This window comes from Kwoniella dendrophila, chromosome 7, assembly GCF_036810415.1.
Source record: "Kwoniella dendrophila CBS 6074 chromosome 7, complete sequence".
NCBI lineage: Eukaryota > Fungi > Basidiomycota > Tremellomycetes > Tremellales > Cryptococcaceae > Kwoniella > Kwoniella dendrophila.
In genome coordinates, this window is record NC_089482.1 from 228,283 (window position 1) to 243,485 (window position 15,203).

The window sequence follows — 15,203 nt, forward strand, 5'->3', positions numbered from 1 at the left end:
GGGGAAAATGAATGATTGATTAATTATTGTCAAGGGGTAACCCCTTCTCTTCACCTTGTAAAGGACCCTTCTAGGCATCAATGAAGAAATAGACCGATCAAATCACTCGGTGTTGCTCCACGGAACAAGTTCCTTTATACTGCTATGTAATACGTTATGATAAGTCGATCGTAACTTTACTGGTGCTGTACATATATAATATCCCTCCTGAAAAAGCCCCCTCTTCCTGCATTTCAATTCACTCAATATACAGTGTTCAACGATTTTTTTACACAAAGTTCTAAAACTAATTCAGACACTTCCTCAACATATTGAATTACCCCTTATCAATTCCAACATGTTTTTCAATTCAGTCAGATCCTTTTCCGCTGCACTTGTACTTACATCCATTCTGCCATGTCTAGTTAGAGCAGATGGGCCGCTCAAAATTAATTTGGGTATTGAAGATTATACAGATTTCAAAATAGATGGAGATCATAAATTTGGGCCAGCCAGTAAAGAACTAACTTTTGATAAACCTGGGCAAAAGGAGTTCAACTTCAAAGCTTATGGACGAGGTGAAGATAAAGCTTGGACAAGAGGTTACGTTAAATGGGATTTTACTGTAAGTGATTTTGTAACTTGCGTATGCTGCAGTCGCATAAGGACACAAAAAGAATAAAATAGAAAAGCTCACATACAGCATATATGTATAAAATGTATATTTAAGTGTACCATTGATGTCAAAGAGATACATGAAACTACGATTGATTGGACATTAAGTGATATATATGAAAAACCTTTAGGTGGAGTTGGAAATCCTCAAATAGCCACTTTACATTGCGATGGTACGAGTAAATGTACAGCGGATGAATGTAAACTCCCGGTAATCGATACGGTAAATCAAATCCAACTCAATATTCTATATATCGATGAGCTTCGCTAATAAATCGTTATTATCATTTTGTCTCATGAGGGTCGTTTAATGTAGCAATCTATCACCGGGTTTTAGAATATCTAGGGAAAAAGATGCATATATTACCTTGTATGGTAGTTGGCTGTTCCCATTGTTCGTTATGCAATACGAAAATCGTACTACATGATCGCAGGAACAGCATAGCCTTCATCTAGAGTGCTCAGCTGTTGATATGCTTCGAACTATTCGTGGAGGACGAGTGTTCATGACGAGGTGCAAGCGATTATATCTACCTGCACCGTTTTCATCGGATCCTTCATTGAGGTGGATCCGGAGGTTGAGCTGCCACAAGTAAGTTACAGTATTGCCATCAATTATAAGTTACATTCACAGTACATTCTATATATGGAAGTTTACAAGCGTATGATGTTCTACATCCCAGATCCTCTCGCTAAGATCTCGCGTTCCCGATATTGCTTTATCAATATGCAGGTTTTGTCTATTTCGAAGAAAGAATCAGAGATTAGTCCAGTACGAATACATTACACTCATAACAAAGCCAGTCATGGGTTGCAGGGCTAAACTCAAGCATTAACTCACAGAATCGTATACTTCCTCAGGTATAGTAGAACATATGAGACTAGCTACCTCAGGATGTGAAACAATAGGTTTGAAAGGTACTGAGCTTGTTAAGTTGTATTCTGCTGTATCCTCTGAATTCCTTAACATGTTAAGCTCGCACTAGTTCATCACAAGCATTTACAGTATGAGTACAGTGTCCTATTAGCGACCTATAAAGAGATAACTTTAAAACTTACAGTCAAATTCTGTTGATTCTTATAATTATAGAAATAGAATGAATACTGTGACGTTTTAAATTCCGAAGTTCCGGCTGAAAATCCCCAAATTGTATCTGCCAATGAACCATTAGTCCAAGTCCATGTGTCTTTACCTAGACCAACAGTATCTTCACCAAAGTTAATTATCCATCTTGAAGAAGGTAATTCAATAGTATCTTTAGCAAGAATCATGTTGGTACCGATGAATGAAAGTACACCGATAAGACTAATCAACCTAGTAGCGAACATGTTTTTATTTGCGTATACTGTAAATAGACCCGAGATATACTGTCGACTTTGTACACTGGTGAGGATTTCTTAAACGTATAGCCTAAGTTTCAATACAATGTGTATACTGTACTCTTATTCTCAAATGAAATGAATGAATGATCAATCCGACTAAATATCAATCTCTTCGCAGCAAATCGCTTTTTGTTCTCATTTACAGTTTTATTTTGTGTCTAATACGAAGTAAGCTACAAGATTGTGAGATCCACTGGAGGCTTATATACTCTTCGAGCGCTCTGAGTAGTATTGTTAGACCTTGAGATGTCGGCAAATCTTGGCATTGTCCTCCTTTAACCAAAAAATGTGACTGTCTTACCCTAATTTGTGAAAGGAAGTTGCGAGTATCCAGTAACAGATTTTGTAAGGATATAATGAGAATGAACGGAAGAACTCTTGCAAGCCCAATGTTTTAGGGGTCCACTGGTCTGTCGATAAGGTTTCAGTCCATAATCATTTGATTTCCCCTATTGAAATTTTTGGTAAATGCCAGAGGAGCTGTACATGGAAGGTAGTCACGACCTATAACAAGAATATGAACCATCAGCTTGTAATGATCCAGACCTTTTAATGGATTTGTGGAATGTTGTAAATCAAGTGCCGGTCTTTTGAGATAATACCCCTTTTCTCCAAGGTCAATTACAGTAGCCACATGCTTGACCTGGACCGATGCCCCTTGAAGCAAGCTTTCAGTGATTGGCGCACAATAATGATAGATCAGCCCCAAGTGCTGACTGCCAATCTTGCTTTTGTTTTGCTGACACAAAATAGTCTTTAGCATACTCATTTGTACTGTCATATTCAAACAACCCAGTAGACATGTGGTTTGCCTTAGAATACAGTATTGCACCATTACTGTACACCATCACCTTCACTTAATTGTCAATGGCCTATATGGCACCTGGATAGACAGAAAGGAGAGTTAAAAGGCAAATGTGCCTTCAGGCCAACATTTGTTTTTTCCGGCAAGTTCATAAGTCAATGTGTCTCATCGTAGGTATGTTATGAATACACCACTTAGGTATACAATGCATAGTGATGATTAGACGGACTGTCCAGATATTAGAGATCAATGCGTAATAAGAAAAGTCTAATCTAGTACAAAATTCCATCGAGGCAAACAAATGTGATTTCCCTGTATAAACATATACTGAACTCTACTGTAGATCACTTTTCTAGCTTGTCCTATACATGTCAAAGTGAACAAAAATTGGTCGATAGTTAGCATCATTCATTAGTTGTATTAGTCTCAACATGAATGCTTATCAGAGGGAAAGTATACAATACTTACAGTATCAACTTCAGGTAATTTACAATCTAAACCTGTACATGTATTTTTACTTGAATCACACCAAAGTCTAATATGATCATTTTTCTTAGCTTGCAATTCACCTTCATCTGTAAAAGACCATTTGACCGCTTTATTATATGTTGAAGTAGCTTGAACAAAGCACTAATTATTGATGTGTAAGACATATACAAAATCAATAACGTTCAATTTTTAAACACAAATCATTATAGTCACTTTTTTGTGATTAGAAAACTTACACTTATACTCCAATCAAATACAGTAAATCTGTCACCAGATGGCATGTCACTTGCCATTCCTCTTAATTTCTCATGAGTTAAATCAAACCAAATTGCTTGCTTATTATCAATTTGATGTTGATCAAATTGTAGTTTTTTGGTTTTTGGTTTGTCACCAGCTTCTAATTTATCTGTTTGATTATAATGATCTTGATATTCTGTATAAGAAGGTAACGTAATTTCGATTTTTGCTAGTTTTTGTTTCTTTCCTTTAGGACTCTTTTTAGCATATACACCATTTGTTGTAGTAATTAATAAACAAGTTGAAAGTAATAGGAAAAAAAGGGATGTAATTGTGTTAGTATTTGATTTGAGAAGCATTCTTTCGATTAAAATTGAGTAGTTATATATCAAGTGATTAAAGTAAGAATTTGGTTTGATACGAAGTATGATCGGTTGTTTAGTCGATAATACCTAAAGAATCTTTATTTAATTCAAATTCAGCTTGATGCAAAATTGTGTATCTTGCAGATATGATAAGCTATATGTTAATGATAGAATTGGTCAACCGGTTTGGCTCCAGCAGAAATGCTTTTATATGTGGAAGAACAGCATCTAAAGTGAGGACAGCTTACATAGAATGATTGTTACATCCTTAGTTACGTCCTTAGCACGCCTGAAATGTAGAATATAATGGAAGTTCATCTTGTAACTCATGACTTATAATGTGACAAGATATCCTTTGACTAAGTCCCGCTTGTGTCGCTTTCACCTCAAATCCTTTGAAATGAACATCCTGGTTGAAACATGACGTGATTTGGACCACACGATCGAGACCTAACCATGGATCACTTGCTACTAATCCCAATCTGAACCCGCCAAAAACGGGGGCTATACATCCGGAGAGGTAACACAATATTACATGATCAAACATCTAGTATCTAAACCAGCTTCTTTAGCTTGTTCTTTAGCGACTTCTAATTCGTTTTCTTTCTGTTTCAACTTGACTTCTTTCGGGAACCAAGATTTCATGAAGCTATATATGCGACGGTATTTGTTAGCAATGGGATTTTCTCCGTAACACACTTTATTAACTTACTTCATCACCGTCAAGTCCAGTGAATCTACATCAGCAAAAATAGTGAAAGGATTAGCTGATCAATCGTTATAGGATTACAATATCCACTGTATAATCGAACTCACTTTTATCCGCTAATAATACAACTTTACTTCTACATAAAGGACATTCTTCTTTCCCATCTTTTTGCATTTTAACTAAACATCTGACACAAAATAAATGTCCACAATTTAATCTAATAGGTTTAAATGCTATTGAAGTACATATCAAGCATGCATAATCATCTAAACTTGGTAATATTCTATAGGAACAATATTATTCATTCCATGACATCAGTTTATAATGTACTTTTAATTTCAGTAAAATAGTTGACAAACTTACGGTAATAAAGTATTTGTTAAACTTGCTAATAATATATGTGGTAGAGATGTATTATAAAAAGCCCAAGTTGAAACATTACCATTCAAATCGACATGCGAAGAAAGTGTTGATCTAACAAATGTAGGAAAACCTTCTAAAGCAGTTAAAGCAGTTCTCTTATCATGTTTCTTCAGTATCCTATTGATAAATAGAAATTGAACAAAACAATTAGCGTTTTACCGTAGATCTTTGGCAGGATATGGATCGTATATATCAGATTTTTGACTCACTTTCTTGCAGCCAAGATATTAGCTTGTTGAAACCTTTTCAAATCCAATAACCAAACATTTAATTTTAAGAATTCTTCATAAGCATTTCTTGATTTTTTACCTTTTAATGTTCTTCTATCGCCTAAACCTCTTTTGATAATTTCATTTGCAAAAATTTTTAATCTTTTTTCTGAATCTTCTAAAGTTCTCTCACCTCTTGTTCTTTCAGAATTTGATTCAAAGATTTCTGATTCAATCCATAAACTAAATATTTCTCTCCATATATATAAATCTTTTTTTGATGTTTTTATCTTCTTATCTTTACCACTATCACCCGAATTATATCTTGACATAACCTTGATATCATTATCATTACTGTTATTACCACCTTCAAAAGGTGTTTTACTACTTGAAGATGCTACAGGTGGTATAGGTATTACTTGTGGTGAATAAGATGATGAAGACGATGACGGTGATATCGTACTTGATATTATACCACAAACATTTTCAACTGATTGTTTGAATAATTCTTGTTGTTTAGAATGAAAAGTTGATAATGAAGTTAAAGCTGATGTCAATAAATGGAAAAAAGCTAAATCGGATGATAATGGTATGATGAAATCCCTTTCATGCGTTGGTGAGGAATTATCAGGACTAGAAGTGGATATTTCTGGTGTGGAATCCGTTGGGATCGGAAAGTGGATTGGTGTAGCACTGGGTAGGGGAAATGGAAATTCTCTAGCTTTTGGAGTTGAAGGTGATGCATTATGGTGATCAACAACCGCGTCTCCGATCGTTAAATCACCCATACCATCCCTTATATCTCTCCCACTTGCTATAGCGAAAATCGGTGATAAAGCAGTTTTGATTTTCCGTAAAGTTGGACTAGTAGGTATGATAGGACTTTTCAATCTGTCGAATGGACGTGGAGTTGAATTACTAGGTGAATTAGAATCAGATTTGGAGAGATCCTTAACGTCGCCATGCTCTTCGTCATCCGTATCTAAATCTGTGTCTTCGCCAGGTGTAGATATTGAAGGGGAAGGTGAAGGAGAGGGTGAAGGCGATAAAGATGAATGGGAAGGGGAACGTGAAGCGTGAACATGTAGTCGTAGTTGCGGTATTGGATTTGAAGGGTCACCTATTTATCAAGGGAGAAGATTTAGCTCAATTCGCTCGTCATTAAGTGTAGGGAGAATAGACATGGCGCTACCACAATACCAAGCTTGTAGAGACGTGAATGTTGAGCTTACCAGTAAGAACGTATTCAGCTTTAACTCCTCCACTACGATCCAATATAGCTCTTCTAACAACCTTTCTACCTCTATTTGGATCTTCCGCTGGCGGTGGAGGAGTTTTCTCTTCTCTTAACTTTTCTTGAGCTTCTAGAAATTGAGCAACATTCATAGGTCTTTTGGGTAAATCATTCAAATCAATTTCTGTTTCTTTCGTTGTCGTCGAAGAAGTAGAATCCGATAATAATCTTAATCGAAATTTTCTATGATTGTGATTGTGAGGATAAGGTGAAGGTGATAATATGTCATGATCATTTGCTTGTAAATGTGGTGATGATGATGATGAAGATGAAGGTATAGATAAGTTGAATCGAGGAGAATTTGGTAAAGGATCTACAGTGACTTCTTGAGCTTCGCTTAGATTTGTTGAACCTGGTTCAGATCCTGTTTGTATTGTAGGTGGTGTATTTTCAGGTGATTCGTATTCGAATTCCAATACATCATCATTCTCCTTGTTCTTGTCCTTTGCTACCGTTTTACCTCCAACTTTTATATTTGTACCATTTATTGGATGGATAGAAGCTGTTCCTGATTTGTTATCTTCGTGAACTTCGGTTACTAATAGCTTATTTAGAACTTCAGGTGATAATCCCATAGAAGTGAGTTCTTGAACTACATTTTTGATTAATTTCTTCAGCTGTTCACGATTATCAATGAAAAAGAAAACATCAGCCATGTGTCCAACAAGTGATTACTCAGATTGAAGTAATAAAAGCTTAGTGAAGTGGGGAGAAAACTAACTTGACCATACTCTATAGCTGAATCTTTCCAATCAGGTGGAAAAGATGAATCTTCCAAGATATGCTGAAATTCTTTACCGTACTTCATCTTGGTGTCATATAATTCTGTACATAGCTGGGTTTTTATACAATTGTTGAATGAAGTTTAATTATGATTGTTCAAAGGAGGTGGTGACTACCCCTCTCGTGTGATTTGTGATTTAATTCAGTGTGGTGGACAAAACGAGTTTGGTTCGAAAGTTGTAGCTGGTTGGAAGAATCGCATGAAAGCAATAATCCAAATAAATTTGTCAAAGACAGAGGGTTGAACTTTGTGCGATGGGTTTTATACAAGTTATTACAGAACAAATATATACAACCATACCACTATCGATCAGTCTTCGTTATCCTAAAATGAACCGTTTCCGGATATTTGGTACAATTCACAATTTCTATTTTTACTCCTCTGTTCATCTTTTCATCAAGCACGTTTGTTTATCAAAGAGATCTTCTTCCATATCAGGCACGCTCATCCCTCATTTACTGTACTCATTCACTGTTATTTGCGGTGTGTAAATGAGAGCACCTTTATGCTCGAGAAATGATTACAGTATATGCATACTTTTATCGGTGTGATCACTTTATTTCCTAAGTAGAAGGTAGACTTAAAGGATGTACAGTCTCCCACAACATCATGATACGGCGATGAAGGAGACAGGACGGAAAAGGAAAAGACGCCTGATGAGGTTTGATCCTATCCTCTGTTGGCTTCCCGATTTCTCTACCTAAAAGGTCAAGTACGTTTGGGAGAGCAAGTAGTTCAACCTTGTACTATACGCGAGAACGCGTAATGTATTTTGTACATATATAGTATAATCATATTTGTCGTCAAGCATCCTGCTGTCTGTCGGTACATCTTACGAAATACGAAAGAACTTGATACAGTACTCTATTTGGAGAGAAAACCTAATTTGTTAGATTTGTTAACGATTAGTCATGATTTTCCATACTATGGACATACTCACGCCGTTACTCATTCTATTTACATTTAACCTTTTTACAGGTATAGAAGCCAAGAACACCCAGAAAAACCAAGAACAACTTACCAAAGTAGAAATTAAATTACCAAAATATTCAACTTATTATGATTATTATGATCATAGTGACTATGTGGACTATGAAAATTAAGCAAAAACCAAGAAATTGACATTTAATCAATATCAAATTGATAATAAAGAATCTATATGGTTTAATCTCACTTCATTTCAGCAATTAATACCATCAGATGATCCAGATCTAGATAAAGTGTCCTCACCTATGCCTATAAGAGAGCTACACTGGACATTGATTGTAAGTTCTGAACGTTTCCACATTTTCTCGTTGCGTCCAGAATCGATATAACAAACTCATGCTCTGGCTAAGGTGTTTTATTTTCGTTTGTATATGTACAGCGTCACGTTCAAGCAAGAGAGATGACCAAAGAAACAGCTAAATGGACGATAAAAGAAGACAAAAAACCATATCGACCAAAATTATCAGGAACAAAAGATAGTTCAAGTAGATTATGGTGTGAAAAAAGTCAAAGTCGGTGTCATATAGAAGATTGTCAAATACTAGATATCGATACTGTAAGTGGGTTGATTCTGGCTTGCCTTCTCTCCGAAAGTTCAAGAAATGCTGTTTATTGACATTTGATTCATTTGTCTGTTCGGATCACAGGATACGCTCGGAAAGTAAATTAAGGCTATCCAATATGTCAAACAATCTGCATATCTTGTATGCTTGCGAAGCTTTTGAATACACGGATATTGTTTGCAGAAGTTTTCAGATATCCATCAAATACATGATCATGAACACACATGGTAAAGCTCAGTCACGTTTGTAGCCGTTAAATGCACTCTCGTACATGATTGTTGCATCAGCTGAATTTCGGATATGTAACCAGAAGCGATAGTACCTAGGTATGACGATAGTACCTTTCCAAATTATCTTTGTCCCAACTGATGAACGGCGAATGACAAAATCTAAAAACCTTAACGTTACATCATCAAGAAGAATCTTTACCGAAAATTGGTAAGAATGTAGATTAGTTGTTGACGTTGTCTTTCGGATTTGACATACGGGAAAAGTGAAAAAACAAATTCTCCTAGAATAATATCCTAGCGGCTCGTTGATTTTGATACCATCGGCGTTATAGTGTTGACCTCATATCTAGCATACATGATGATTAGCACAGCGTTAGAAGTGAGTCCTGTGATATAGAACAAAAGGTGATGTTTGTCTTTCATGACATATGCTCGTCATAGAAGGCCAGATTTTAGCTTGGTTGTCGCGTAATTTTCGACGGACAACGGTGAACAGAGAATGCCAAGATACTACACCATTACGCTTCTCCAACTATAACTGCTCATGACAAAGTACGGCTTTGGCATACTCTCGGTGATGGCCATGTGCTCAAGCACCGTCTGGGATCCAGGTAGGAAGCAAACCTATGTTGGCCAATACAGCTTCCTGTTTCAAAGGTTTCGATAGTTCGGAACGTGTCGGTGCAGAGATATTTTGAACATGGTTTGTGGGAATAGCCTCCGAGGCTTGAGGCTTACTACAGTAGATCCAAGCCTCACTTTAATCACTATCAAGGCGAGACAAGCAAGCCATACTATAAAATGATAAAAAATGAATGCATAAATCTATCTCCTTCCAATGATTAAGGAGATATAATGAGACGGGATGACAAAGACCTTCCCGCATTGAAGGGTTAACGTAAAAGATGTAAAAGAGCAAGTTAATGTTGTTGGTTATATATGCGGTACCTTGATAAGTTAAGAGTGTAAATTTAAACAATTAACGTTATACGGGTTCATCCCGTCTTTCAATTCAATCCTACTTTCAATTTCTCATTTCTTCTTGAATTTCTCTCTTTCCTTACCCTTGCTGTACCTATCTCCAGACAATACCATTCTACACTGAGCCTCGTTTCACTCTACACCCTAACCACATGAGAAAGTTTAGTGTATAAAACGAATAACTGGTAACCCTTATAAAGCGGGAGAGGGATCACGTTTTTATTTTTTGATTAGATTGCAAAAGATCGACGCTAGTACGTCTGCTTTGTAACTCTCACATCTTCCGAAACAGGGTCGATCCTAGTGTTTTTTGGGTAAACTTACCACTTAGTAAAATCTACGAGGTTGGAACGAAATGCAGATGTGAATGGGGTTGTGCAAGGTATGAAGGGATTATAGTACCGTAGGTCACTAATCAATGATACCCTTTCATACGGTACTCATCCACCTTAATTACATTGACTTGTCACCATGACTAACCTTGTGATTTCGCCTTATAACACTAAAAAATAAAGAATCGCTTACCCTTGTCAGATAAAGAATCTCTAGCACAGCACTTGAATCCATGATCTCCCTCTGGATAACCACTACGGCTCAAGCACGAGGAACGGGTATATTTTATATGAGGAACGACAGCTTAGAATATATTTTTAGCTTGAGGAACCCGATAACCAAATAAGCATTGATGTATGACTACCCGTAAAGGAACCCGTTCCGCTCTTTTTATCATAGCAGTATAATGAAAAGGACAGAAAAGCCTTGCGGACATGCGTATTTCAATCGTTTAGAAAGAGAATTAGGATCTATATTTTGTTTGATGATTAGAGAATGTGTGAAGTGATTACCTGGTTACTACACCGAGGGACAACGTATAGCGATGTCCAATAGACATAACTTGATTCCCGTCTAAGGATATCGGTATCAATTATGAAGGGGTCCAGTAGAATGGCATTCAGATAATGTTGGAGATACGCTACTTGTTTTCAGGTAAGTTAGAAATCAAACCCCTCAAATCTCTTTTCTTCAGTCACTAGATCATTCTTCCCGCTGATAATAATATTCTGTCTTATCGCTACCTTGTTCATCAATCTAGACTTTCACTCTATCTCTTCGGGATGACATCAATCCCGTCCTCTATATCTGACCCTTACATTTCCCCATAGATCATGTGAACATTCGCTATCTCCCTCACTGATATCATGCCTCTCAACACGATCAAAGACCTCTGACGGTCGAGTTCATCTACAATTAGAAGACTAATTTTAGCTTTCATATCTTCGCTTCCGCCTTGGCCTCTTCAGCCATCAAGAGGAACTTTATTAACGGTTCGGTTCGGCTCAAAAGAACTCGTTCCTACGCTATATCAGGATGGCGGAACGGGATTGAGGATTTCGTTTTAAGACAAGGGTTCGAACATTAACTTTTTCCACTTGAACGGTGTCTGGCTTTAGCACCAGTTGAAGGATGAAAGGTGGATGTCTACCTCATCTCTCGCTTGATGGAAAAGCGGAATTAGAATTGGGTTGTAGAAATTTGGACGATGGTTAAAGAATACGGAATCATGAAATGGTTTAAAGGATAGTAGGTAAAAAGTTATTCCCCCTATTCTTCTTTTTCTTCTTTATATCTTATTTTATAAAACTTACGCTCTTTCTTAGCTATCCAGTGTCGAAGCGACAATCTTATTATCGCCCTCATTTGACATCCCCACCTTTTCTTCTTGTCTCCCTATTCTCGACCTCTCAAAGATGTTCTTCACAAAACTACTTGTAGCTCTTCCATTGATAGGGGGTGCTGTATCAGCATATTCATCTGATAACTCAACCCTATTCTCAAGACACAATGGTGGTGGTTATTCTCAACCTTCGAATCAAGGTGGATCATACCAGACTTGTGCCAGAGTAGCAGGATCATGGGGTTTCTTTAAATACGATTTCGGTTGTTTATGTAAAGAAGATTTGGAAGAATACTGCAGGGATAACAGGATTCAGAGTTCCGTTCAAAACGCCATGGACGCTTTCGTGAGTTTACACGAACCTCCTTACAATTTGAATCAGCGCTCATAAATTCACCTCTCTGATAGATCTCCAAATACGGTGTAACATCTTATTTCCCCCACAACGCTCAACCTACATGTGACGGTCGAGGTGGATACACATGTGGTTCTTTATACAAGAAGTCTGATGGATCATGTTCATCATCAGCATGTTCAAATAATCATTGGTCAACAAATGGATCGTGTTGCCCAAGAGGTCAAACATATTCGAACGGAAGATGTTGTGGTTCAGTTGGTTGTTCCTCAAAAGGTGGATCATGTACACCTGTATATACTTGTCCATCAGGTCAGTCGTTCAAAACCACAAAATGCTGTAAAGATTATCAATCGGAAATCAACGGACAATGTGGATGTCAATCAGGATACGAAGATAATGGATCAGCATGTAAAGCAAAATGTAAATCAAACGAAAAATTAGATAGTAAAACAGGAAAATGTGTTACAATCTGTGATGAAAATAATGGATTTACATATCAAAAATGTAAAAATAATGGACCATCCTTATGTTGTTCAAGAGGTCAAACTGCTTTTGATACAGTATGTTGTGGTCAAGGTAAAGAAGAAATTGATAAATCTGGTGTTTGCTGTACATCAGGTGTTGGTGCAAAAATACAAAATGGTAAATGTATTGAACCAACAGGAAAATCAACTAAACCAAAATCATATCAAAAAAGAACACCCATTCAATTAACTTTTGAACAAAAAATCCCATATGGTTTAGAATCAAATAAAAATAATCAATTATGTCCAAAAAAATTCGCTGCTTGTCCAATTGAAGGTAGATTTAGTTTACCTATTAATGAACAAGAAGTAATTAGTCAAGGTGAATATGAATGTTTAAATCCTTTAGAAGATTTACAATCTTGTGGTGGATGTTCATCTTTAAACACAGGTAAAGATTGTACGACTATTCCAGGAGCTAAATGGATGGGATGTAATTTAGGTCAATGTCAAGTTTATTCATGTAAAAAAGGGTGGAAATTGAATCAAGATGGTTCAGCTTGTGAAAGAAAATAGAATAGATGTTTACCGATGAGACCTATCTTATCTTATGGACAATTCTCTTCCTTTATTAGTGATATAGATTCAAATAGATTATCTTTTTTCATTCCATTCTCGCTTATAACATTAGGTGTAATTTTAGTCATAACACATATAATCATATTTTCCCTCCTTCTACATTCATATTTTGGGCTTTTGTCACAATCGTTTACGGACTTTGTTTGTTGCTTCCCTCAATTATAATATATAAATAACATATAGCAATATATAATATGCATCGACAATACAAATAGAATCGTTTTTGTTCAATGAACAGACTTTATGGTATCACTCAGAGATTGCGACTCACGCATACATAATCAGCTCTTGCCGTATGCCCTTATGTGGCAATTGGCGGGTTTCTTGAAAGCGTGATTGTTTGGTCAAGTTGGTGCAGGAGAAACGGAAGGGGAAAAGAACCACAAGGGGGAACCGAGTTGAGCGAAATGCTGGAAGGGAGGGGAATTAGGAGGATCAAAACGAATTTCATGCCAGCAAGAAAGCAGCATAGTTCTTTGAAATCAAAAAGCATATTTCGCTTTGTACAAGTTATCTCCCAAACCCCTTTCGAATAGAGTAAAGTTGGAAGATGAAAAGGCCCAGTAGCAATTCCCCGCGCGTCAAAAAAAATGTGCCACGAGCCAACTTTACCGTCCAAAAACAGATCGTCGCTCTCTGGTTTTGTGGCACCGAAAACCATCTGTTTTTTTGAATGTTTTTTTCGTCTCAATTCCAATTCCAAAATCGATGCATCCAAAGAAACTAAAGGTAATCAAAGACGATTTAAGGCGTCAAAAAGACTGCCCCAAACGGGGTCGAACCGTTGATCTTCCGATTGCAGAGTAACGTTCTAACAGTCGGATGCCTTAACCAACTTGGCCATGGGGCAATTGGATAAAAATTGGTTAACAAAAGGCATATATATTCACAAGCTCACGTGGCCACATTCAGGTTTTCACGCAGTCTCATCACAATGCATTTTTGTATGATGTGGACTCAGAATGAGAAATCAGTCCGTTCCTACAATGCAAGAGGTTGTGGGTTGATACATAGTTCCGTATCTCTGGCGATATCAAACAAGGCTGAGGTGCTGTACCGAAGTATCAACTTCATTTCAGTCAAGGTGCCACATAACAGATAAAAATGGACCGGTTGTCACCGCCCTTAGTCGCAATCATAAGCTACCGTGTCAATCGTTGCAAAGCTTTTGGGTAATGTACTTATATTAAGACAATAAGCGATAATACTAGTCAATGCGGCGTCACAGACAAGCTGAAATTTATGAGCAAGTATTGATCAACATAACCGTAACACTACGCATCTCACGAAAGATATGTCACAAGCTCATGAGAAAAGAGCTTACCTGGCTTCGGTTTGACAGCCCTATGAGCACATCGTCGGTAAAATAGGTATCCTTTGAGATATTAACCCTATTTATGACACTTCAGCAGGCCAATTGATCCCTTAATGGCCAGGACTGGACTAATTAATCGATATTGATAAGCAATCGATATGAATGTATGATCAACATCGAAACCTGCTTGTCAAGCATTCCTCCCTTTCAGCCGAGGGGCTTATATGGATCCATTCAACTCGCGTTACGATCAGGGGATAGGATGACAAAGTATGTCTGAATCTTGTAGACGAAGTGGTTGGGTCAAGCAGGACTGAGGAGATATATATGATGTTGCGATGAGTGATGAGCTATTATCAGCCTTTCTGCATTCGCTACAAGTTGAAATATTCGGTGAATACTCAATCAAACTTCTCAATATTAGTCCGTTCGACATAGATCAGAGATGTTTTCAATGTCATTCAGTACGCTAATGACTTCATTCCTACTTTTGTCATTGGTTCCATCTTATGTATTAAGTCAAGACCCCGCTCATCCACCATCTAAGAGACAAGAATCTAAAATGATAATCAATATACCTGAATGGTCTACATACGAAGATTACAGAATGGGATATACTAATATGACGACAGAGAAAGT

General features: G+C 37.0%; 5 protein-coding genes and 1 non-coding gene across 6 annotated transcripts; 2 read left to right on the top strand and 4 right to left on the bottom strand.

The window, feature by feature from the left end:
- Positions 1-337: 337 nt before the first annotated feature.
- L201_005322 (uncharacterized protein) lies at positions 338-925 on the top strand (the record flags this gene model as incomplete). The annotated part of the gene is made up of 2 exons (XM_066221054.1): positions 338-604; positions 710-925. The coding sequence occupies 2 exons, from the start codon at positions 338-340 to the stop codon at positions 923-925; spliced, it is 483 nt and encodes a 160-aa protein (XP_066077151.1).
- A 451-nt stretch (positions 926-1,376) lies between these two features.
- On the bottom strand, positions 1,377-1,983 carry L201_005323 (uncharacterized protein; the record flags this gene model as incomplete). Its single annotated transcript, XM_066221055.1, has 3 exons — positions 1,377-1,394; positions 1,496-1,636; positions 1,714-1,983. 3 exons carry the CDS (start codon positions 1,981-1,983, stop codon positions 1,377-1,379), a joined length of 429 nt encoding a protein of 142 aa, XP_066077152.1.
- A 1,203-nt stretch (positions 1,984-3,186) lies between these two features.
- On the bottom strand, positions 3,187-3,927 carry L201_005324 (uncharacterized protein; the record flags this gene model as incomplete). The annotated part of the gene is made up of 3 exons (XM_066221056.1): positions 3,187-3,204; positions 3,311-3,472; positions 3,568-3,927. 3 exons carry the CDS (start codon positions 3,925-3,927, stop codon positions 3,187-3,189), a joined length of 540 nt encoding a protein of 179 aa, XP_066077153.1.
- Positions 3,928-4,464: 537 nt separating this feature from the next.
- Positions 4,465-7,376, bottom strand: L201_005325 (uncharacterized protein; the record flags this gene model as incomplete). The annotated part of the gene is made up of 7 exons (XM_066221057.1): positions 4,465-4,582; positions 4,646-4,670; positions 4,750-4,925; positions 5,006-5,182; positions 5,275-6,394; positions 6,507-7,185; positions 7,290-7,376. 7 exons carry the CDS (start codon positions 7,374-7,376, stop codon positions 4,465-4,467), a joined length of 2,382 nt encoding a protein of 793 aa, XP_066077154.1.
- Positions 7,377-11,861: 4,485 nt separating this feature from the next.
- On the top strand, positions 11,862-13,186 carry L201_005326 (uncharacterized protein; the record flags this gene model as incomplete). The annotated part of the gene is made up of 2 exons (XM_066221058.1): positions 11,862-12,134; positions 12,197-13,186. The coding sequence occupies 2 exons, from the start codon at positions 11,862-11,864 to the stop codon at positions 13,184-13,186; spliced, it is 1,263 nt and encodes a 420-aa protein (XP_066077155.1).
- An 824-nt stretch (positions 13,187-14,010) lies between these two features.
- L201_005327 lies at positions 14,011-14,099 on the bottom strand. Its single transcript has one exon. It is a non-coding gene; the product is annotated as a tRNA-OTHER (tRNA).
- Positions 14,100-15,203: the final 1,104 nt, after the last annotated feature.